Source organism: Barbus barbus (assembly GCF_936440315.1).
Source record: "Barbus barbus genome assembly, chromosome: 10".
NCBI classification, from domain to species: domain Eukaryota; kingdom Metazoa; phylum Chordata; class Actinopteri; order Cypriniformes; family Cyprinidae; genus Barbus; species Barbus barbus.
The window spans coordinates 22,380,215-22,406,551 of NC_136738.1; the positions used below are offsets into that span (position 1 = coordinate 22,380,215).

At 39.0% G+C, this 26,337-nt stretch overlaps 1 protein-coding gene across 1 annotated transcript in view; it reads right to left on the bottom strand.

Annotated features, from left to right (window-relative positions):
- Window positions 1–13,133: 13,133 nt before the first annotated feature.
- Window positions 13,134–26,337, bottom strand: part of LOC306876450 (amine oxidase [flavin-containing]) — a 35,082-nt gene continuing 21,878 nt past the window's right edge. The window contains exons 4-15 of the mRNA XM_079427619.1: window positions 25,314–25,418; window positions 24,327–24,418; window positions 24,097–24,238; window positions 22,071–22,220; window positions 20,823–20,982; window positions 18,873–18,969; window positions 18,712–18,765; window positions 18,553–18,610; window positions 18,357–18,454; window positions 18,147–18,258; window positions 16,668–16,730; window positions 13,134–16,554 (exon numbers count right to left, since the gene is read on the bottom strand). Coding sequence (XP_079283745.1) covers window positions 16,399–16,554; window positions 16,668–16,730; window positions 18,147–18,258; window positions 18,357–18,454; window positions 18,553–18,610; window positions 18,712–18,765; window positions 18,873–18,969; window positions 20,823–20,982; window positions 22,071–22,220; window positions 24,097–24,238; window positions 24,327–24,418; window positions 25,314–25,418 — 1,287 coding nt within the window. The 3' untranslated portion in view covers window positions 13,134–16,398. The remainder of the gene's footprint in view (window positions 16,555–16,667; window positions 16,731–18,146; window positions 18,259–18,356; window positions 18,455–18,552; window positions 18,611–18,711; window positions 18,766–18,872; window positions 18,970–20,822; window positions 20,983–22,070; window positions 22,221–24,096; window positions 24,239–24,326; window positions 24,419–25,313; window positions 25,419–26,337) is intronic.

A 26,337-nucleotide genomic window follows, 5' to 3' on the forward strand; every position in this document is an offset into this window, starting at 1 on the left:
ACTGAAAACACTGAAAATTGCTGTATTAGACAGGTGCAATTTGTCTCCTTAATTGTAATTTGCTGGAGCAGTAATATGTTATTAGTGAATATATTTAAGTGAAGGGAGATGAATTGTTTAAGGTAGAGATTTTATAGTTCTATTGTTCACCTAGTTGGAAACATAAGTAAGATTGATTATCATAATGCAAATACCAATTATCAAGGTAGTTTGATTCAAGGGACTTTTATACCATCTTTTTAAAGATGGTATATGATCCTTTTAGAGTAGCCTAGTTAGCTACACTACAAACATAGCAGGGGCATTTCCTCCGAGGAGGAAAGGGAGGCACAGCCTCCTCAAAAAATTGGATGAAAAATCTATTCGTAGTATAAAAATAAAATAACGCAAATCTTACTAAATATAACATTAAAAAGTGTAGAAATCGACAGTTTTGATAATGTCCAACAGCAACACCAGCAGGTAAAGGTACAACGTGAGTCTGCATCTCTCGCGCCTCCCCTGAGCCCATTGAGTTTTAACAGACCGCCTAAAGCGTGCCGTGAGTTTGGTGGGGGTGATTGAGAATGAATGGGGAAAAGTCATGGGAGAGGAGGCAATGCCTCCATTGTGATATGATTGAATATGGCTAGATATGATCAGCTGTGATTGGTTAATGCGATAAATGTTGCCTATTGTGTCCGTGAGCATCTGCGAATTAGTCTGAATGAACAATATAATGGTGTTAATGGGAAGACTCATTTTAAAAATAAGTAAACAACTCACACACTTAGATATAACCACTTTTTTACGTCAATATAATACTTGAAATGGTCTAAAAACACAGCTTGGTGAAATTTAAGGTAAATACCTGTGTCTGTGACCAATATTTACCTTTGATGACTGATGATCCAAAAAATTAAAAAATACTTAAAAAATAAAAAGTTAACTATTAAAATGAATAGCAGCTGAACATAAATTCTCAAATAAAATATATTGTTTAAGTTGTTACTGCCTTGAGTTATAATTTTGGAATAAATGTAAAATGCTGAAAAACAGTAACTGGACGAGATTCATACTTGGCTTTAGTAACAAATCGGTTGAATGAATTTCACTCGATCTTTAATGCAGGCAGTTATCACAAACTTGCTGACGAATCATGCAACTCACAATAAGAGTCAGTCAAAACACAGAGCAAGAAAAAAACAATAGCCTATTATGTATTATAGGGTTAAAAATAACCCAAGGGTCCCATAGGCATTCAAAAATAAGAAAGGGGCATGTAAATGTTTTTTTTTCCTTTTGTGTCTGCTTCAAAACTTGTCTTTTCAAATGTTAATTTTATTAGCACATCCACTTACGACTATAAACCTTAGATCTTTGACTGCAGAGCAGGAGAACAGTTGGTGAGGCTGCAGAGATTTCCTCTAGTCGCTGAGCTGTGACTGAACTCAAGATTCAGAACCCAGCATGAAGACACCAACTGTTCTGGAACTGTGTGAAGTGCAAAGCTGTAGTCGACAATCTTTTGGGTTTATTTCATGACATTATAAAACTGCTCTTCTTGATCTGGGTTTTACAGTATTCATAACAGATACCTTTACATTATTGACAAATTTGTGGGAAGAAAACTAAATGAAGTCTTTAATAATACACTCTCTATAGATCATCGTTTTAACCTATGTGTGTGTGTGTGTGTGTGTGTGTGTGTGTGTGTGTGTGTGTGTGTGTGTGCGACCCTGGACCCCAAAACCAGTCTTAAGTCGCTGGGGTATATTTGTAGCAATAGCCAAAAATACATTGTAGGCCTACATCGCATGACGCGTCACTGAAAAGTAAAAGTAAAAATAACACATACCTTGTATTTTCTTGACTTTTGTGATACTTCGCCATGTTTATGTTTTGTCCTGTGCAACCTGTGGAATTTGTCATTTAGCATACGATTTTTAACGTTTACAATCAGGCCCTTCTCATCCGTGTCTGCACTTCGGTCCAATGGGTTTTCGGTGTGGGCGGGGCTAACAAACCGCAGAAATAGAAAGCAAGGGCAGGAGTTGACAAAATGCAGTTAGGAGATAAGCTAATAAGTTAAACTGAAATTTGATAGTTTTCGTCCGAACACTCTACTTTAAACTAAATTAAATTAAACTAAACTAAACTAAAAAAAAAAAAAAAAATCCCACTTAAGTTTACCAGTCAAATATCTTTTAAAGGGAATCAAGATATGGGACAGGTGAAATTTAAGAAATCATTATTTTTCCAACAACAAAAAACATGATCTTTGTTGCCTTATTTATCACAGTAAACATTCTTGTTTTTATCTCTTATGCAAATTCAGCTTGCTAAACACCAGGATGGAGACTGCAGCTGGAGCTGAGATAGAGAGATATCCATAAACTTTTGGTTTTGTTTCATGACAAACTGCCATTGAGAAGAATGTAAACAGATGGTGTTCTCCAGGAATTACAAGACCTCCTTGAAAATCAGTTTCATTGGTCATCGTGCCCATCTCTTAATATTAAATTAATTCTTTGACTTGAATGAAGACACTAGGACTGCTGTCTCTGCAGTATTTTAATCCCCACTATGAACATTTTTAAACAATCGGCCTATTGATTGCTCTGCAAATATTACTCAAATATTATTCCCCACTCTAAAATCCAGGCTGTTAGACTACGCAATCTCATATTGCTCTGGCATTGTCAGCATTTTCAGCTGGTGAACTTTAGGCAGTCATGCTTTTATTCACTCTTGCTCTCTGCTGAATTATTTTCATAGCTTTATCTCCTAACGAATTCAGAGTCAGAGTTTGAAAGCTAGTGCTCTATTTACCAAAGGAATATTGGAATATTTCCTTGAGTATTTCACCTGTCATAAACAGATGCAAACAAACAAGTGTCAGTTGCTAGAGGTTCTACACCATAGCAATGGTGCTCAGATGCTTTCCATAGGATACATCCTTCACATATTTCTGGGCTTGGAATAAGTAGGATAAACTGCTATGGCATAGCAAATATTAGAAAGAATCTGAATAAGACAATAACACAACAAATAAACCTGATGAGATTACCATGTGAAAATTATATTAACATTAATGTTATCAATTTTAAAATTCCTTTTAAAAAGCTCAAATTCTTTTAAAATATTCAGGCCCCATCTAGTCATTGTATAATTGGTACACTAACAGCACACCTAGAAAATTAGAAACCTGACCTGCTCAAAAACAGGAAAAAATAAATTTTCTTGTGGCATGTTGGCAATGAACATCACTCTGTAATATGAATGAATTGTACACTTCTGATTGTCCTTTGACATAAAAACCCATCAACAGAAAACCAATTATCCACCCACTGATATGCTGATGCTAATGACTGAGAAGTAAATGAGACAGTCTGACACGTAACGCATCCTGATTGATGTTGATCATTTTTCTCTGATGATCAGGAGGGTCTCACCTACTGCTAGATCTAATTCAGGCTAAAAACATTTAACTAATGGAGCGGGACGTAATTGCTTCAGTGAAAATGAAAAGCAGTGTAACGACAGGCCATTCACATTATAAGGCAAAAGACTAGAATGTGATTATTAAGACAATCTTTCATGCCTAACGATATGCACGATATACATTGTTGTATTTGGTTTCTTTCGTTTGCAGCAGTGGATGTTGATTTCACTGCTCTGCTCTTTTATTTTCAATGTTTTGGCCTGCATTGCACTGCTTTATTGTTTGCTTGAGATTGTTGTTGTCCTCATGAGCATTTCTGTTCCTCCAGCTTCTTTTTTCAATTTGATTACTTCTGTTTCCTCTGCATCGTTCAGACCAATCTAATCCCCGGGGCAATGTCACAAATTGTTAATTTAGATTCATCCACTCTATTTCATTAATGTTCTTTTTTTCAGGAGGCTTGACCGTTTGTGAGTATTCTATCTGATGTTGCAGCAAACGTGTGTTTTGGTTCATCATGTGGATATCCCTGGAATGGTTTTACAGAGAGTGCAGATCAAACTTCATTTCACTGTCTTTCCTGAGGGTGCGCAGCACATTTACAATGATATTTGTTCTCTGGATGTATTTTGCTCTCCTTTGGGCTGCTCTCAAAGAGGCCTCAGCCCGCTGATGAAAAACAATCCAATGTTTCTTCTGAGAGGAGCGTTTAGCATGAAATTACTACTTTTGTCAGACAGCAGTGGACAGGAAGTGATGAGCCGGTACGGTCACCTCTTGGATGAGTACTGACTGGAGCTTGATGCTTGAAACTAATAATTTTAATGACTAATTAAGAAACAAATGATCAATGTTATGTTTAATGGGAATGGAATGGCCAAACATAGACTATATATAAATATAGACTAAATATAGCCTATAATCCAGAAACATTTGAATATGTTTTCATTTAAAAAATGCTCTCTATCCACACTAGCATTTTTAACCGTTTTCCAAAAGTTTCTCGTCCACACTGAAACATAGGAAAACTACGGTGGCCCAGTAATGCACAACACAACAAAATCTCCACAACGCAATGCATAGGCTGATTTGTGACTGCGTGTTTTGAGTTTGAGCTCCGTCAAGTTGATTCTTTAGCGTCTAATTTCTATCTTTAAAACTATTTTATACACTATCATTTTCGTTTCTATAACGTATGAATATATCCACTATAGCATTCTAAAACAAAACCAATCAGAGTGCCTTGTTATCACTAGTTTTATTTTGATTTCTCGTGTCTGCTATTAGCTTATAGCCCGTTAGCATTGGCAGCATGGCTGCCGCTAATCTCGCTTAGATTGCTAATACTCTATTCACACACATTATCATTGTTTCACTCTTACTTGCTTAAATGGTGGATTTGTGTCTACCTTTGAGTGCAGGTGAGGACACGTTCGAGCTGCATTCGGTGCAGCTGGAGCTGGAGGCCGTGGAGAAGCAGATCCGCGACCTGGTGGAGAAGCAGGCCCAGCTGAGAGAGCGGAGAGCCACGCTGGAAACATCCCGGGCTGATGCTCACAAGTCCAGGGTAAGTATACAGCACGCTGCTAACACTCCCACCACCTCTACTCCATGTGTTTCTCTGCACAGACCCTGTGAACCCAGGACGCGATCTTCCCAGATGTCCTTCACTCCGGCGCCGGGACGCCACGGACCCTGGGTGTACCATCAGCGGAAGACGCGAGCCAAGCCCCGGGCGACGACCTCTAAAGGAGGTAGAGCTTTTTCACATTTGGCTCCCAAACTCTGGAATAGCCTTCCTGATAACGTTCGGGGTTCAGACACACTCTCTCTGTTTAAATCTAGATTAAAGACACATCTCCTTAGCCAAGCATTCACATAATGCATCTTATAATCTTGTACTGCAGTTATATCTGATCAAATGTACATTATTATTATTCTTTAGCTTGGGTTGAACAAATCATTTTTGCTTAGATGGAACAGCAGCTACACTAATTATGTCTCTATTTGTTTCTCTGTTTCTGTAACTAGGAATGACAGAAGCTTCAGTCTGGATCCAACCCTTAAATGATCTGAGGTGACCGAACACCTGAGAAAAGATAATGCCAACCCCTCAGAGGACTTCGGAGGATGCCAATGTTCAGACAACATACAGAATTACCAAATTTTGCAATAAGTCAAATATATTAAGGTTCTGCAATATATAAATATACTGTGGAAACTTAAATTCCTGTAGAGCTGCTTTGCAACGATTTGTATCGTAAAAAGCGCAATACAAATAAACTTGAATTAAATTGAATTGACTTTCATTTTGTTGTGCTAATTCCTCTGTGTTGTGGCTTGTTTCCATTCTGTTGTGCTAAGTTCGTTGTGTTGCTGCTTGTTTCTGTTGTGTTGCAGCTTGTTTCCATTGTGTTGTGCTAATTTAGTTGTGTTGCGGCTTGTTTTCATTGTCTTGTGGCTTGTTTCCATTGTGTTGAGCTAATTTTGTTGTGTTGCGGCTTGTTTCTGTTGTGTTGTGCTAATTTTGTACAACACAACAAAATTAGCACAACACAATGGAAACAAGCTGCAAAACAATGGAAACAAGCTGCAACACAAAGCAAACAAGCAGCATCACAACAAAATTAGCACAACACAATGGAAACAAACCACAACACAATGAAAACAAGCGTTTTGTTTTTTCGGCTTGTTTCCATTGTGCTGTGCTAATTTCGTTGTCTTGCAGCTTGTTTCCGTTGTTTTGTGGCTTGTTTCCATTGTGTTGCGGCTTATTCCTGTTGTGTTGCAGCTTGTTTTCATTGTTTTGGGGCTTGTTTCTGTTGTGTTGCGGTTTATTCCTGTTGTGTTGCGGCTTGTTTCCGTTGTGTTGCGGCTTGTTTCCGTTGTTTTGTGGAGATTTCGTTGTGTTGTGCACTACTGGGCCAGCTAAGAAAACACTCAAATCAACTTACTGTACATGAGTAAAACATAAAAAAGCACTGAGATGATACCGAGAGACCAGATGTAATAAAGTTCTCATGCAATTCTTCAGGCACAATCATTTTATTAGCAAAATTTCTCACCACTTACTAGTGCATACAAGTCACACTCAATCACCATTCAATGAATGGTCTAAAACGCAATTGCCCTTATGTTTTGCCGCAGTACATCAATTGCGAGTAATTTTTTGTTATCTTTCAGCAGTAATGATGAACAAAGTAACATATATCTTTAGCAACTAGGTCTATCATTACAATATGCACCCCATAACTAAACTCATTTCAAATACTGCCATTTTCACAGTCTACACTACAATGCAAAAGCATTTTTTAAAAATTGTCCACTTGGGAGAGCATCTTCAAAAAGCTTTGTTTTTGCAGGACAAAAGTGCTGTCTTCTTATGGGTGGAAGGCCATAACATAGAGAAAAAGATGTTATCAAATGTATCTGGATTGGTGTAGATGTAGCATTAGAAGGCCTACAATATTATGATGCAACCTCAGTATCCAAGGTACCTTGCTTGATTTTTGTGTGAACTGAACCACAAACTTTCTACTTGCCAGCTCTAAGCTTTAACTAACACATCAAGAAAGTGATCGCAGATGGCACACAGGTGCAGATGTGACACTAGCAGCCACAATAGTTCTTATGCATATGAGAAAGTGTTCTCTTAAAACTGGGGGGACACATGTTTCAATCAAATGCATTCCAATAATGAAAGCTAATCAGAATCTATTAGCCATTGTGCATGCTGTCGCGCATAGATGATTATACTAAATATGAGAATTCAAAGATGATAATGTTTTCTATTCTGAGCACAAATGCAGAATGGTTGAAACTGCATTAAGTAGCTACAGTATATTTAACCATTTAAAACAATTCTTTCATGTATGCAGAAGAAAACTTTTGCTCTTTTGTACCATGAAAAGCTTTCAAGAACATTTTCCCATATGCATGTGAAAGTTTCAAAGATACATAACAACAACAAATGGAGCAAGGGAAGGATTTTCAGTGAGTCAAATCAACATGTATGCTACATACTTGCCCAGATGTCATTTTTAGTTTTGAAGCTAGTCAGTTCCAGTCAGATATGGTGATCACAGACATCTGTGTAGATGAGCTGACATTAAAAAAAAGGAACTACTTCCTTTGCAACTTGCAATTTTGTGTTTCAGCCACAGATGTTGATATACTACAGCAAACCTTCAAAACAATTTTGTTTTGAGATTTCTACTCATGTTCATACTGATACTTGATATTAAAGCTCTATTATGCAAACTTTATTTTTATATCTATATCTGTATTAGTATTTCATTTCCATTTAATTGTTTCCTCGTGTAGATTATAAATATGATTTGATTTGTGTCTTTGCATTCAGTATTTGCATGTGAGTATGATTTCTATGGTCAGGTCGCTAATGGCCTGCTGGTCTGACAGATTCTGGCAACATCTCTATTCATATAGTTGCAGACTCAGGATAGCAGTCCAGGGAAGAAGTGAGGATCCCCCCTGCCGCTGGCCAATGTTCAGCTGTCTGCCCTCACACTGTGCTTGTGATTAACTCCTCACTGGTGCTGCCTTCACACATCTCTATCTGTCTTGCCACTTCTAAACTCCCACTCACAGCTCTCATCTGTCAGTGAGTTGCTTAAGACTTGCTCAAACATATGTGTAATGGACACAGAATGAACAGCTGCCCCAGTTTTCACTTGTGGACGTGTTCAAATCAAGAAGCTATAGCGCATTTAATTTGTAAATGACCCAGAACAATAATTTTAAATAAAAGTGGGAAAAACAAATGACAGAACATTATGAATTAATATTGTCTAAGATTTGTCTGGTTAATATGATAAGTCATATTAAGAGAAAATGCTGCTTCTAAATATTGCTCAATGAGTTACAAGCCTTTTTTAAATATAAATGAATGAGCAGGTACCTTCCTCGTGCTAGCTGTTTTTGACACACTTTATTCTAAAGCAACATCTCAGTTTGTCTGTGGCACTGCTGACCCTTTCCCCAGTGGGTTCGTGCAGTGCCTGAGCTTCTGTTTTCTTTATTATAGATCTCACATTCTCATTATGGGCCAAATTATTAGCAGGTCACATTTGACCTCCTTTGTTTGCCTCTTTCATTCAGAATCACTCTGGAGACACCAAATTTGAATAGACTTCATTAGCCCAACGATAATGTGACCTAAAGCATGCCTGCAGCGTATCTCCAGCGGAATAGACTTTACAGTATCCAACCATGAACCGTGTTCTCCAAACTGTTTGCCATACTATTTATTTAATTATGGTAAAATGGTGTTTCACTGAAAAATCCCTATATGGCAAAGTCGTTTGCTGAAAATTTTTAGATTATGTACAGTATGTACGTACATGATTTCCTGCATTTTAAAGATTAAATTAAATCCAAAATTCAGTCAATTTCAAAATGCTGTGGCTTTTACTCCATATCTATGGGTCACAAACATTGATTAGCTAATTGACTCATACTAAGCCCCGTTACTAACAAAGCCCTAAAATACTCTTGTTACATTTCAGAACTAAAATTGTACAAGCATAGGTCAAGCAGAAAATGGAGCTGAATGAAGATTTGAAGTCTAACAAGTGCCTCTTTGAGACTTTAGTTTAAAGTTGGATTGGATTTATGACACACGTTTGATCATACCGCTTGAACGAATGAAAACTGTGTCAGGCTCTGTGTAGGAAAGGCACAGGAAATGATACTAGACATTTATTAGGACAGAGTGCATTCACATTATAGATGACTTTTACAGTCTCTTTCACTCCATACTCTGTGAAAATAATTCATACAACAGATGGTGTCATATATGTAGCGGGCATGTATGGATAATTCAGGAGCCATTGAAATGATGAATTGAACCACAACATTTAGATGTGATACCATCCATTTTATCTCAGCAACCAGCACACGATTTGATCCAACAGCAGATGGTAAATGTCATATAATGTTCAGCAGTGGAACATTTAGGCAGCACTCTTAAGGCTCTGAATATTCACTTGACATAAATTAAGAAATGGCCTAACCCACACATGCATACACATTCAAATAAACAAACAAACAGAGGACTAGGGCTGCACGATAAAATGTGATCACGATTTTTCTCCATGGGAATTGAGATCAGGATTCTCTTACACGATTCTCTTTTTTTTTTAAACCAAAATGTATTGCACTCAAGTACAAAAAAAAAAAAAAAACACAGGATATTCAGTATAATAAAGTGCTGGAGTAACACAAAATTGTCTCTTTTCTTTATTTTAGACCCCTTAAAGTGAATAATTTTAAAGATTTAAGTTGTTGAACATAAGAGAACATTAACAATACTAAATAAAAAATATTCACATTCACACGGGGCGTCGGCGTCAACGCCTCTCGTTTACTTTGAATGGAGTGACGTCAAGCGTTGCCGAACTGAATTGTGGGTCCCTGGCGTCGCTTCACTGGCGTTGCATTCAAACCTAGGCTGTATCCGAAATCGCCCCCTATACCCTCAAATAGTGCACTATTTGAGGGAACGGCCATTTTAAGTGGTGTTCGAAACCTTAGTGGATGTTCTCGAGTGCACTCATTCAATCCCACAATGCACCGCAAAAACGAGTGTACAACCGATGTACACTCAACGGCTAGAGAATCCCCAGAATGCACTGCGAGAGTCGCGCGCCGAGTGAATTCCCGCGTCTCGCCAGAAGATGGCGCCCGCAGCTGAATCATCCATCCATTGATTTTAGAAGCGCTGGTCCACGGCGTAATACAGCGCAATACAACAAAGGTACAAAATTAATTGTAAATTGACTATTAGGGTTTATACATAATTTCCGTGACAGAGTTCAAGATAAATCCTTCAATCTTACTACTGGAGCTGCCCGTTTCAAATGATTATTTAACAGGAAGCAAACTATGCAAAAGCAGCAGTCCTTCCGGTGCATTCAGTTTCCGAATTCACTCACTCGTTTTCATTCACTCCTTCAAGTGAACTATATGAGTGGACTAATGTAGGGAATAGTGAATGAGGGTATAGGGGGCGATTTCGGATACAGCCTCTGTTTCTCAGCGGCTCTGGTCAGCACCAAGCAAGCTTCAGACACGCCCTCCGTCAAGCGTTGATGCTGACGCCCCGTTGAAGCAGCGCTGCGCAGAATGATCACCGTATGACATCAAAATACCGCAAGAGCGATTTGAATGCATAGGATCCGACTGCTTTCTTATCGCTCTCGTGGTACTTTGATGTCATACGGTGATCATTCCGCGAATTGACTCCGTTTAGGTCTGCCGCCTTGTTACACGTCACGTGAGTGACAGCGGAACGTGACCAATGAGGGAGAGGAGAAAAGTGATCGAGATTTATGATTGATTGGTGAATTAATAGTGTTTTGTTATTGTGTGAGTGTGACCAATAACGCGTGAATGCAGCATGATCTGAATGCAGGGAAATACACGGAAGTGAATCGCCGTCATTTAGAAATGAGATCGCATTTATGTATGAATCGAGATCGTGATTTTTTTCGATTAATCCTGCAGCCCTACAGAGGACTCATCCTCAAGGAGACTCACCGAGCTGGGAGATCTTTTTCCAGCACAGTTCGGGCTTTTGTAGAAGATTATTAGATAATTTGAATGTTGGAGGCACGTTTTTCATTCTCCGGTCAATCAGGTCATGAGATGCATTAAAAATGAACAATCTCAATTCAATCAGACACTGGTTTGTGCTCTAAATTAAATTCACTGCCTAAATAAATCAATCCACTGAACACACAACTGAACATTAATAGACCTTGAAAGGCCGATTTCCTTATACATCAAATAAATAATACATGACTAAATTGTGAATGCTGTTGAAAAGATGGTGGCAGAATTGTCTCTTCAAGACATCAAAAGAACAAATCAGCATCTCATCAGTTCATTTCATTAATATTTTATGGCCAACTCTCAAGGGTAATTTGTTTAATTTCAGAAAATAATGTTTATTTATCAAAATAAGCAAGTGTTCAATTTACAATATGAGCTCTGCAGTGAAATTAACAATGCAAATTAATATGAAACATGAGAAGAAAAATAAACGTTGTGCAATTAATAGTGATTAAGCAATAACAGGGATAAAATAATAACATCTAAAAAAAGAGACCCATATAGAAGAACCAATCATCAATAAATAGTTGCATTAATCATTACTACTAATAATAAAACTGTTCTTCCACCAACAAATAATTAATCAGCTGAACAGTAGGCTTTGCAGTACATCAATTTATACAAAGTCAGTCAAAGAACGTTGTCCATCCAATCAGAATGTAGAGTCAAAACTATATTTAATAATATATCTATGAGGCTGCAAGCCTGAAAATGCTTCACTGATGCTCGTGTTTTTGCATAACATCCTTTCAAAATAAGATGTCTTCGTCTGGTCATTTTTGAAGGCATGGATGTATCCTTTGCTTTTATTTAATTATTTTTTTATATATTTTCCCACAATCCTGAATAGACACACAATAGTCACACAGCTAAAGGGTTTGCAGGCTTTTCTCTGAGGGAATTATAGGCCTAGCCTAGCGCCTCGTACCTTATTCCTTAACACAGTGGGACAGAACAGCTAAGCATGAACGCTAAATTCTTATAAGGACCCCTGGTCATCTATAAATTGTCTTCGGGGATATTTTCCTCCTCCTTTTATGTGGGATTTGCTCTCCCCCGTTTGATGATGTTTGGTGTTGCAGCTTCTGTTCTTCTCTCTCCTCTCCACTCTGGAGGAGTCTTATCCAGTGCTTATCGCACAAATTTATTCGTGTTTTACCCCTTCTCTGCACTTCAGCCCATTTTCAGCATTCACAACTTCAAAGTATCATTAGGCGAAGTGATATCCCAGCATCCCTTATCTCTCTATACAACACTAATGCTTCTTTTGAACTTTTTGTTTCGCTGGGATGGTGAGAGACATTGTAGAGGAAGCGATAACATTTGGCAGATTGACGAGGTGAACGTCTCGTTTCCTAATTTCTCGCTTCTCAGTGTTTTCATAGAGCAAATAGTGTTATAGTTTCTATTAATATGTCCATTCATAATCTGCATTTCCTTGCCGAAACGAGAGAAAGGACACACTCAACTTGAGTGAAGGCAGTTTTCAGTACGTGCTCAACTTATTTGCCTGAAGTAGCTACACAACAAATGCGATCATTTTATTTTGAAGCATTTACAACAATAGTCATAATATTAAAGAAAGACAGAAACACAGATATATAGAAAGACAGGCAGATTGATAAGAAATATTATAGTTGTAACTGTGGTACATTGGCGCCCTCTAATGCTCAAAACAAGTGGTGAATCTATCTATCTATCTATCTATCTATCTATCTATCTATCTATCTATCTATCTATCTATCTATCTATCTATCTATCTATCTGTCTATCTGTCTGTCTGTCTGTCTATCTATCTAGTTACAGCAAACGTTGTAACGGTTTGTTAGCTGTTTAAAAAAGGGAAGTTTATATTAAGTTGTATTTCCATGTAACCTAAGGAACTTAAATCAGTGGCTGAGGCAGTTCATGTCCTGCTGTGGTTGAAATGACCTCATCTCTGCTGGAAGAGCCTCATCTGCTTTCTTCCCTGAAGGAGGACGTCACACCAATCAAGAAGCTTGTGACTTTAAAGGGGAGTAATTCAGATGAGAACATTGTTTGTATTCTGATAACATAAGAACCGCATATGCATGGTCTGGTGGTAAATCACACTTTTATTATCAGCCTAGTCATTGAATTTGTATAAAGAGATCAAATAATGCAATTATAAGACTAGACCATTGGACATTGTGATACGCACATGAATCAGACAAAGGGGCCTGATCGTAGCAGGGCAGTTATGCAAACTGGAGCAGGTGACGATAGATCAGGTAAACAGGGCCATGTTATGTGGTTTCAGAAAAGCGTTAGCAGCACACACACAGAGGCACAATTCACTAGCACACCAGGTGGAGGAGTTACAGCAAATACAACATGTCAGGACAAAAGTGTCACCACATCATTACTAAGTTCACAGTAGACCAGACTCTAACCAAGATGTAGGTCACAGATAGAAAGCTTTCTTTTCAAACATTATAGTCAACAGTCAGGAGTGGCTTTGCCTTTGATTCTGGATCATCAGTGGCTTCTTCTGGAAGCAGTCATGAAAGCTCTCCATTGTTTGCTGAAGAGTAGAGTGGAGGGTTTTTGAGTGGTGCTTAAATTCAGATTTAACAGTCAAAGAGCTTTACAAATCTCTGACCAAAAATTCTGTTTCTGTTTCTTTTCGAAAGGAGCTCGTTTTTAGAAAGCATCACTTAAAGCAGCCAGTGACTGACCCAGAGACAATGTTCAAGACTGGAGGAGCTCATCAGCACAGAGGCACTTGAGAAATGAGGAATACTACATCAGATTAAGGCACCACAAACAACAGATACAACGCATCTTTGGAACAACAAAATTTACACGCATCACACATAATACATTTCATTTTCTAATATGTCTGTCTGGGGCTGCATGACCTCCTTTTCATTTATTTGCAATTTTACATATATATATAATTTGATAGAAATTATTAAATAATTATCTATCTATCTATCTATCTATCTATCTATCTATCTATCTATCTATCTATCTATCTATCTATCTATCTATCTCAAGATTGGTAGATGGGGAAAATAGAAAAAAAAACATTTAGATAAATTGGGCTTTACATTTCTCTACAAATTAACATTTAATTACATTTTATCATTTTTATTTTACTATTAATAATATACTATGGAATTAGAGGACTGTTAAACAATGAATGGTTGAAAATAAATGCATGTCAAAAACAAATTCATATTTCAAGTATACACTGGTCCGTTACATGAAAAAAAATTGACTGTAAAAGTACATTCAAATGCTTTCGTATGATTCAATCACACAGCAGCTTATAGAAATGACAAAAAACACTGGGACAAGCTTCAAATCAGCTCTCTATGACTGATAGACTTCACTTTGTGATACTATCGGACACATACTAATTGTCGTTTAACGTTGTATGTTGAGAATCGAGAATGAATGTGATATGAACAGCCTCTGCTTATCTCATGAATGATATAGTGAATTGTGCTGAAGCTAATACAGCTTCTGTGTTGTGTAGTGATGTAGAGAAGATATTCTCAAAGTCTCTCTTATAAAGTAAAATTAAATGGATTTCTAAATGCTAATCTGATCTCTGTAATGTTACTTCAATATTTTGGAAGGTTAATTAAGGAGTTCCTGAGAACAGCACCTGAAATTAGCAGAGGTAATCAATAAGACTGGTGAAACACACACACACACACACACACACACACGCAATGAATGGTTGTGGAATGTCACACGTTCGGTTCCTTTAATGTGGCTTAGAGCCCTGCAAGGGCTTCAAACTTAGGCCCTAGCCCGGCCCGAGACGCTCAGGCCCTAGCCCGGCCCGTGTCCGACAGCTTATCAGAATTACCGACCCGAGTCCGACCCTAGCCCGTCTTTTTTCCCCCTTTTCCCAAAACAGCTTATACTACTGTTTCGGCTATTAAAATAGTTCAATTTTGTATGTAATGGCAAAATGATTATATTTCGTTTCGCTTTTTATGAAGTTAATTTAGAGAAAAATTTGGAGCATTTTGTTCGTTAAATAGTAATAAGTCCTAAGTTTTTGTTTTTTAAAGTAATGACGAAGCGGCCAGCGGCAGACAGTGAGCTGATCATAGCCTATGTTTGATCAATTTAGCCTTCTCAAATCATCACGACTTGCCTAAAAAAAAATCTATTGATATACTAAAACAGTTAAAGCAAATAACAATGTTTAAACGTTAAACCTGTGCTATAATAATAATAATAATGTGCGCTAGCCTATATCTAAGTTTGTGTGGAGAGTGGAAGCTAAAACGCGCTCTGCAGGACATGGAGGCACCAGAGCAAAACACTTGCTTTTTTTTAGTGGAAACAACTTAAAATAGCCTACAACATCATTTTTTTCTGATAAAGGTAAGAGTAATACATCATTCGGAACTGTAAAGAGTCTACTTTTATTTGTGTGCACTCACAATATCAACAAAACGTTGTGCTTTTATAAAACAAAAACAAACATGATGTGCTTTCTGCCATCTCGTCTTGAAAAGGAGCGCTTCACAAAAATGAACCGAAGCTGAGTGAATACATGCCTCACAGACATGATACATATATCTATAGAAAGCTTCAAATTATCACTTAACGAAAAAACAACGAAAACAAACTCTTATTATAATCTTAATCATAATCAATAAAGATGCATTTCTCTCTAAAGGCGCGTCTAATGAGGAGACGCGAGTCAGGATCAGCAATTTCATCCTTGCAACACGGACTCAGAAAACATTAGTTTATTATTCAATAATTCAAATATCTCCTTACTATTTCCCGTGGACACATTCATGGTTATTATGTTTGCTGGGGCTTTGCAGCAAGCTTTAGCCTATTGCGTGCATTTGAATGCAGAACTCTTCAGCTGCGCTGAAGTCACTTGCGCTCGTTGCTGCTGCAGGACACTAAACACAGTCGAGGTGCCTCAGTCGCGGCAGCATGGTCTCCTGTTGTTTCCACCAGCGCGGCAATTTATTCATCATGGATGTCTAAAATATAAAAATAAGAAGAGACCTAAAACAGGCCTGAGGCCAGGCCCGCGTCTGAATTCTGACGTGAAAATTGGCCCGAAGCCCGGCCCTAGGGGCGTAAAAAAGTCAGAACGAAATGCAGGGCTCTAATGTGGCTAATTTGTGAACTCTATGACAGGGCAATTCCCACATTAACAATTATGCCATAATCACTTGGTGAATTATTAACAATGACTGAGCAATTGTGTGTCAAATCTCATCTAAGTAGTTCGGCCACATATCCAGGTGGCGTTATGACCGTGATTAGGTGATTGAATGCCACAATCACAAGGCCAGCTCAGAGAACAGGTTTTGAAAGTGGGAGGAGCTTTAGTTATGTGGGAGGAGCCCCTTCTTGTAGGCGACTACTCCTGCTGCTGTGGCCAGAGCCAGGAAGGAGGACACGCCCATAAATTTAAAGAGTCCCCCAACCGATGGCAAGTTTCTTTCCCAGAATGTGGTGACAAACGGCCGGGCCGGGACATCCTGAGGAACAGTGTTCAGAGTAGAATTTATTCAAGATCCAAAATGAAAGGTTTTGATATTTATGATTCAATGAAAACATGCTTCTTAAGTGCATTCAAAAGTGCAATTCATACCAATGATTCAGGCTCTGACTGCCAGATCTGACTTGCATGGAGTTTTCCCATTGCATACAAAATCTGGAAGAAAAAAAGCATACAGTATTTTGAGTTTTTCCTTCAAGTAACAGATGGCAATATTTAAAATCAGACATAAATTTAAATGAACATTTACATGTAAGGCATTTAGAGCAAATGACACAAAGTGCTTTAGTTTTACATGCAGGACCGTTAACAGATGGCAAGCAAGTGCTGTTTGTTTTAGTTTAGAAGATCTTCTTGTACACACACTACTGTTCAAATGTCTGGGGTCAGTAAGATTTGTTTAATTTAGTGTAAAACAAATATTAATAAAATTATTAGTGCTGTCAAATGATTAATTGCGATTAAAGTTTTTGTTTACATAATATATGTTTGTGTACTGTTTATCATGTATATGTAAATACACACACATACGGTATATATGTTGAAAATATTTACATGTATGCACATTTAAATATTTATATTTTATATTACATAAATATATTTAATACATATACATAACATTTTTCTTAAATATATACATGCATTTGTATTTATATATACATAATAAATATACACAGTGTACACACATATATTATGTAAACAAAAACGTTTATTTTGTATGCGATTAACTGCAATTCATCTTTTGACAGCACTAAAAAATTATACATTAAATTGATCAAAAGTTACAGTAAAGACATTTATAGTTTTTTAAAAAAGATTTCTATTTTAAATAAATATTTTTCTTTTTACTTTCTATTCATCCAATATTCCTGAAAAAATAGATCACGGTTTCTACACAAATATCCAGGAGTTTTCAAAATAAAATACCATAATTAATCAATAATATCAAATAAATAAACAAAACAAAAAAATCAAATATCAATGTCAAACTGTTTTCAACATGGTTAATAAAAAGACATCTTTATTTAGCAGCAAATCAGCATATTAGAATGATTTCTGAAGGATCATGTGACACTGAAGACTGGAGTAATGACTGCTGAAAAATCAGCTTTGCCATCACAGGAATAAATGACATTTTACAATATTTTAAAATAGAAATCAGTTATTTTAAACTGTAAAAAAATTCACAATATTATGATTTTACCAAATAAATGCACCTTTTATTTACTGACCCCAAACCTTTGTACAAACAAGAACTAAATTAGGACAAGCTAATGAAAAAAACAATCCAACACAATTACGCATAAGAATCCAAGTACTGATAAATGTGTTGAAAAAAGAAAATGAAGCATGAATATATGCACAAAATGAAGTAGAACTAAATATATTGTGACATGTTAAATAGATGGATTCATATTGAACATGCTAATAATGAAATTCAATGACAGACTTTCAAACTTGACAAGAGCTTTTTGTTTCCTGCATTGATATATTTCCTGTTGAAATAGGAAGTTTGGGCAGAACGGTTTTTAATAAATATCTTAGATCTTAGTAGCTAAACCCTCTACGCACCTCTCTACTGGCTCTCTCTCCAGCTTGCACGGCCCCCTCCATGTAACCGCTCCACTCTGTGGCCGTTTCAGTTCCTGCAAAATACAGCCTGCCCACCGGCTCCCTCAGGACCCTGAAACAGAGAGAAACGGTCACTTCTCATGTCAGTTCATGCTCTAGTTTACCATCAGCAGGCTAGCATAATGCAGAACCATCCGGAGGTGCGCTAACCTGCCATACTGTGTCATGATACCAGGGGGGAAGTAGGCAGTGTAGCAGCCACCAGAGTATTCCTCCTCACACCAATTTTTCTCCTCGTAGTGCACAGGCTAAAGAAGACACCACCATAAAAACAAAGAGTGAAAAGTTATTAAAAATGATAAGACTGAAGCATGACAGAGATTTGTGACTGGTCATGGAGACTCACATTTAACGCTTCTTCTGTGCCAAGCACACGAGCATAAATCTCACAGATCCTTCTCTTTCTGAAATGGTTGACAACATTCTGATAAGAATAATCATTTGAGCACAAAGTGTGCACAGGTGCAGTGACATTTTACCAATAGGAAAACAAAGAAATATCTACCTCTCCTCTTTCGTCAGGTCTGCTAATTTCCTGGATTTTCGTGCCAGGATGAAACTGTAAAGAGAAGCAGCCAGCTTACTGTTCTGTTGCCTCAAACATCTCAATACTTTTTTTAGTAGTTTATGTTCATCCTATGATAGAAAGCTCGTCGCTTTATTTACCCCATTATAGCAGGCACAGACCCATCAGGCTTAGTGTCATCAAGAGTGAGACCAATAGGTGCTTCCTCCTCCTCAATCACCATGCTGCCACAGTATCCTGAAAAAACAAAGCAACCCAGGTTAGCATACACACTATATAGTCAGTGTTAGCATTATTTACATACATGGTTTTTAATAATGTTTCGAATTAAAATTATTACAATGTCACTTCAGTCCCTGTCACGGAACACTTCGAGAGCACCGTGAAAAGACGAAGTCAGGGTCCAAATGCAGGTAAGGCTCTCTTTTAATTCAAAAACAAAAAGGCCAACAAGGCAAAACAAGGGGGACCTGGGGCCTGAGGCAGCGCCGCTGGGGTGAAGACCCAGGGCAGAACCAGCGGCCACCACAGCGGTGTGTGTGGAGCTGCCACCTTGGAGCGGGTAATGGCGGGCTCCACCGCTTCGGGGGGCACATCAGCGGACACCGCCGCCTCGAGGGAACTTTGAGCGGACACTGCCGCTTCGGGAGATCTGTGAGCGGGAACCACCGCCTTGGAGGGAACATCAGCGGGCTCCGCCGCTTCGGGAAGGCCTGAAGCGAGCTCCGCTGCCTCGGAGACAACATCAGCGTACTCCGCCGCTTTGAAAAGGCCTGAAGCGAGCTCCGCTGCCTCGGAGGAAAATCAGCGGGCTCCGCCGCTTTGGAAAGGCCTGAGGTGAGCTCCGCTGCATCGGAGGGAACATCAGCGGGCTCCGCCGCTTTGAAAAGGACTGAGGTGAGCTCCGCTGCCTTGGGAGGTTCGTGAGCGGGCACCGCCGCTTCGGGAAGGCCTAAAGTGAGCTCTGCTGCCTCGGGAGGTTCGTGAGCGGGCACCGCTGCTTCGGGAAGGCCTAAAGTGAGCTCCGCTGCCTCGGCAGGTTCTTGAGCGGGCACCGCTGCTTCGGGAGGATCGTGAGCGGGCACCGCCGCTTCGGAAGCCTTGTGAGCGGGCAACGCCACCTCAGAAGGATCGTGAGCGAGCACCGCCGCTTCGGGAGGATCGTGAGCGGGCACCGCCGCTTTGGAAGCCTTGCGAGCGGGCACCGTCGCCTCGGGAGGACCGCGAGCAAACCACGCCGCTCGCACCGACATCAGCGGGGGTTCCTGAACCCTGCTGATCAGCCCGGGACGCTCCGGGAACGGGCGCGAGGTACTGGGTGCGGCCGATGAGGCCTCTGACGCCCCTTGGATCGCCGCGTTGGGAGAACTGTGAGCGGGCTCCGCGGCTACCTCCACCCTGAAGGTTGAGCCTCTCAAGTACAGAGCCCGATTGATGTAGTCCTCCAGCGACTCCACGGGGGTCTAGTATGGCATCAGGGATTTGAAGGGCTCGGCCAGGCCTCCGTAAAAAAAGACCATGAGGCAGGTCTTCTCAATAGCCGACTGACGAGCCACTCCAACGAAGTCCCTGGCATACTCCTCAGTGCTCCAGTCTCCCTGGCGGATGTTGAGCAACCTCCCTGCTGGACCCATGTTTGCTGGTTCAATTCTGTCACGGAACACTTCGAGAGCGCCGTGAAAAGACGAAGTCAGGGTCCAAATGCAGGTAAGGCTCTCTTTTAATTAAAAAACAAAAAGGCCAACAAGGCAAAACAAAACAGATTAGAAACGGGATACATTAACGGCATGTATACCCAGAGTTTCCACAGTGACAAAGACTAGTACCATAAATTACAATTAATTGAACCAGACAGAGTAGCGGGAGTGTGGTGCATAAATAGTCCACAGCTGGGAGTGTAATATGTTACCAGGTGTGTGTAATGTGACAGGTGTGTGGAGTTTAGGGGAATGGAGTCCGGGAGGAAGGGAGATGGTGACCTCTGGTGGAGAAAAGAAGAACTGCAGCCCGGACTCGTGACAGTCCCAATATTCTTTTGTAACTGGCTTTCAAGTGATTTATGTAATGGAAAGTGGACAAGTGGTACAGACCCTTCTTCCTCCAGAAGTTCTCTTTGTAGTACACCATGCATTTGATGACTGAGCCCATGGGGACTCTGTGAATGAGCTGGTTCCTCAGAGGCGGTAGTTCAGGGTTGAAATGGATTTTCAAGTTCAGGCCTGGTGGTATGGCAAGTATAACATATTTGGCCTACAAGAAGAGAGAAAAAAGAATATCCTTAAAAAAAGATCTATTTTGCTATTTCATCATCATTTCAGATAGTTAAGTGTTAAAAGGACTGTTGTAGTAAGTTATAGGAGGCATGATCAAACCCCAGAAACCATCAGCACTGTGCCCATTAACAATGCATTTAAAGCTGCTGTAAGTGATTTTTTTGGGAATGCCGCACACTAAAAATTCCCTTCTATCTGATGAATTTCACTGAAATCACATCAGTCTCTGTTACCTTGTATATAACAAAAAGAGTTTTATTTAGCTTTAATGGATTTACAATAGCAAAACCTCTCGGAAATGTGGAACTCATAATTGCATGCAACAAATTTGCTGAAAACTCAACTTTGTCATCACAGGAATAAATTTCATGATAAAATATTAATAATGTACACAGCCTTGGTCTGTCTAAGTGAATTCTTACAAACTCCAAATGTTTGAATAGTAGTATATATATATATAAGGATGTATAGTTGAATATAGTGGTTCCAGTGTCGCCCCCACTGTTCCTCCCCAGAGGGTTAAGCAGCTCTACAGCAGCCTTTAATAAGCTTTCAGCACAGGAAAGAGGATGTGGCCAGGACAGGGGGATGAAGAGTGGCTTACTGATAACAATCCACCAAGATTACACACATACATGGTGATACATACTCCAAAGTGGGACATTTGTCCTTCAAATTAGCCGATTTAGCATGAAATGTAAAATACTGCTTACTCTGAGATTAGTAACCAGTTATGAAGCTCCTTCTAAGACTATCACACTACCATATTACAATTTATGCAACATGTTTATTGTGTGTACTATGCACATTTATGTACTTGAACAGAATATGGGGTTTGATTTGCTACTTAAAAGTGGAAAAACGCATATCAGAATGCAATGTGCTTGTCTTGACCTTACATTACTGTCTGGCCAATGTGACAATTATTTTTAGCTTTGCGTTCTTTCCCATGCTATGTTTTGCTTATTAGTATGCACTATATACTTTGTAATATGCTGTAAGCAGTATGCTAGTGGTCCTTGCCAAATAGGACATAGCCATGGAGAATTTTGTGCACATTCTCACCTTGTATATCTCCTCATTAACTGTCCTGACCTCCACCAGGTCTCCAGTCTGGTCAATGCTGTAGACAGCTCTGCCCAGCTTCACACGGTCACCCAGGTCTCTCGCCATCCCCTCACTGATTTGATTGGCACCTCCGGCAAACTTGCGCTCCTGTCATATGAGGCAGCAGAAAACAGTTTTCCAGACTTTGGTTAGACCTTGTATGTAATAGAAACGATCAGTTTAATATACATAAACATTAACATTTCAACAAGGACTGCAATTCTTTAATTCACCAATAGGGGTCTCTGTCTCTCAGAGATAGAATTATGACAGAGCTGTATAATACTGCCCACCATCCACATACCTTACCACGTTAAGAATATAAAACAGGTTAAAGAACAGAAACAGGCAGATCATAGGGAATCAAAGAGAAAAGTCGGGATATTTTGTTATCAATTTAATAAACAAAACTCTTATTTGCTTTATTTGTGTGCCATCAGAGGACACAGTTGCTGGTAGGCTCCTGCTATAAATGTGACCCAGATACAGTGGCCACTATTTTGGTGTGTTACATAATCAGTTCAGTGTCACAGGAAAGAATGGGTACGACACAAGGTAGCCTCTCTTGAGAAGTGTATACTATTATTAGGGGAATGAGGGTAAGTCGTGGCCTAATGGTTAGAGAGTTGGACTCGTAATCCAAAGGTTGCGGGTTCGAGTCTCGGGATTGTAGATGGGGGGGAGTGAATGTCCAGCACTCTCTCCACCCTCAATAGCAAGGCACCCCCAACTGCTCCCCGGGCGCCGCAGCATAAATGGCTGCCCACTGCTCCGGGTGTGTGTTCACGGTGTGTGTGTGTTCACTGCTGTGTGTGTGTTGGATGGCTTAAATTCCACGAATTCCGAGTATGGGTCACCATACTTGGCAGTATGTCACTTCACTTAATTATATACTATAATCGACTAACTTGAAAAAAAAAATCATCATGGATGAATAAACAAATTGAATATAGTCTCCTATAAGGAGTATTGCAGTGGCCTTACTGAAAAATTACTGTGAATACTTTACACATTATGTATGACTGGGAGAAACGACCAATAATTTGTTTTTAGGTCAATACTGTTTTACCAATATTCTCACTTTTTGTTACTGGTTGCTTAATATGAGGTCTACCAGTAGATGGCACCAAGTGATCTTTTCTTTAATGATAATAATAATAATAATAATAATAATATACCAAAATACTAAATAAAATGTAGTACAATGATCTAGTTATTGTGTAAAAAAGCACAAAAATAAAAAATGAAAAACTGGTTCTCCATATCAATTACTGGATATTTAAATAAAAATGATAATAAACAAACAAAACCTACAGATACTGTATTGTATCTGTCATAAACAGTATTGGACGAGAACAAAAAGCTACAATCTATCACAGACATCAAACCTGGCATGACATGTCTGACATGACTATATTTAAATATGCAGTTTGAATATTTTCTAAGTGAACTCTCCCTTTAACCCCGTGCAACCCTTTCTCACTCAAACAGCAAAACATTTTGCTTTCTTCCACAGAAAGTCGTTTTTTGCCTTGCAACAAGACCCATTTTGAGAGCTGTGGTTAACTAAATTAGGGGTACAGACTGAACAGTGACAATGACTATTGGACTTGGCAGGAACATTGGACTGAACAGCTCCAGCATGATTTATATCACTATTTCTAACACCTCCTTTCCTGGACTGCCAATATTTAAAAAAAGACGCTGGTGTGTGAGGACACTAAACCCCCATCTCTCACTCCCTCGGCCTGCCATTCTCTCATTCTCCCATAGATGTTAATTATACTGTAAACACAAGCACTGGTGCAGTGAAAAAACCAAAGAGACATGCACAAACACGCTGCACAAACGTTAATGTCGTGGAGTTCATATGTTTGCCATATAATTAACTTTGGTCTTCAACAGTGAAATAATCAACCGAGATAACATAGTATACAAACGTTACGTAACAGGCCTACATTTAATCTGTTGTATAAAGACTTACCTGGCCTCCATTGGTGGTGGAGAAGATTCTCATGGTGCCTCCACACTGCTTGACGTACCAAAGGAACCACAGAGCAGACACCTCATGGGGCTCGGAGGTCACGTTCACATTGACGAACAGAGTGGCAAAGCGACGAGCGGCCCTGCAAGCAACCCATGGGTGAAGGGATATGCCATCAACAGCCAATATGCCACAACAATACCTGATTTTAATTGGTCCCTTCTCTGTACCTGGTCCAGCAAATCTTGTCAAAGAGTTGCTGCATGGTCATCTTGTCCCACTCTTCCGCATGAGGGGCCCTCCATGGAGCTTCTTTAGGAATCTAAAGTGCACATTTGTGATCAGGGACTCTGATTCCAATTTCTTAATAGTTCCAATAACGATTATTTATAAGAAACAACAAAATTATATTGCCAAAATTATGAGAATTTAATTAAAAAATAAATATAAAACGTTTTTAGAGGAGACAGTTCCTTTAACAATTTATTAAACAATACCAAACTAAATGTAGTATTACATATTTCATTTATTATTTATAAAATACTGCCGACTTGTAAGTTATGTATATTTTATTCACTAGCATTCATTCGAATCATTTGTTCTTAAATATGGACTACATTGTTTGCATTCAATTAACTAAAAAGAGCTGACTAATTCCAGTAATTCATTTGGAAATCGAACAACACTAGTCCCACTGTATGCATTTGGTTCAATAAAAAGAACTGACATATTAGGGTATTTCTTTCAGGAATACAACTACACTGTATGTTTTTGATTCACTTTAAAGAACCAGCTCATTAGACTCATTCATTAGGAAACTGGTCAACACTGGTTGTGATTCACTAAAAAGAACCAACTTATTCCTACAAGTATCAGATTACAGATGTTGCACTGTATGCGTTTGATTCACAAAAAATACAGACTTAAGAGTCATTTGAGTGCACTGGTTGTGTTGTGTGTGTTCATTTCACTAAAAAGAACCAATTCCAGAGACATTCATTCAGGAAATCAAACTATACTGGTAACGCTGGTATGTGTCTGATTCGCTACAATGAATCGACTCATGAGAGTCATTCATTTGGGAATCAGATTACATGTGTTGCACTGTAAGTTTGAGAGTTTGTTTTGCATTGTGGTGGCATTCAATAAGTATTGCAGGTAAGTATCATGTATACAGGAGAACAGCGGAGTCGGTTCTGAATAAAAATGGCCTTTACCTCCATTCCCATCTTGTCCATTGTCCTCCAGAGGTTGATGTAGTCCATGTAGGCAAGAGGGTTCCACATTGGAGGGAAAGGCCCTTTGAATGGATATGATTTGCCCTTGGAAACAAGAAACAGTGTCCGTAAGAAACCTACTACCTTATCACCAAATAATGAAAATTGTTATTATTTTGTCATTGTTGACGTAATGTCTTTATCATAGCCATCATGACCTCATTATCATTAGAAGTGTAACCAGTCTGGAATGGAAAATGGTTTTTGCTGCCTAAAATATACGTAACTGCATTTCGCCTGGCTTGGAATCAAATCAGTTAATGGAGGGCCTCTGTTCACAGCCTTTACAGTTTGCGTTAATACAACCAGAAGATCAGAAACAACTCGACCTTATCAAATCTCAGTAAGATTTTATGAATTTCACATAAAAATGTGACAATCTTCTACATTAGGAGCAGGAAAAGGATATATATGCTCATTAGGGGTTTGGAATAGTATATACAGTTATGATAAAGCATCTATAAATAGACATTAATGATAATGCTAATTCAGTAAAATTCATAATCACAGATAATGACAATATTAGCCTTTGGCAAACAGCAGCTATATGACACAAGCTGTTCACACATCGCTTGCTTCTCACAGTAGTGGAAACGCTTAGTCAGTATGATCATTCTCAGTGGCTGGCCAATGGGGTAACTATATGCAGACATTACTTCATACCTGGATTGTTCTGTTGCTGTGGGGCTCTTAAATAAGCACCGCTGGGCTGATTGATTAATGTTTAACTACACATCAAAGACTGCGTTTCAATATGTTGTTCTTCAACATAAAGCCTCTAATGATTGCCAAACCCATAATGATAATGAAATCTCTGATAAAGAAGGCTCGAGATGGATAGTTGAAAATGTGCAAAAGGTTATTACTTTAGCACTGAATCAGGCAACCTAGTCAAAACTGCTGACAAAATCAAAGACCTGTCACCTAGAAGGATTCTCACGCACCCCTGGGTTTGATGTCCAAC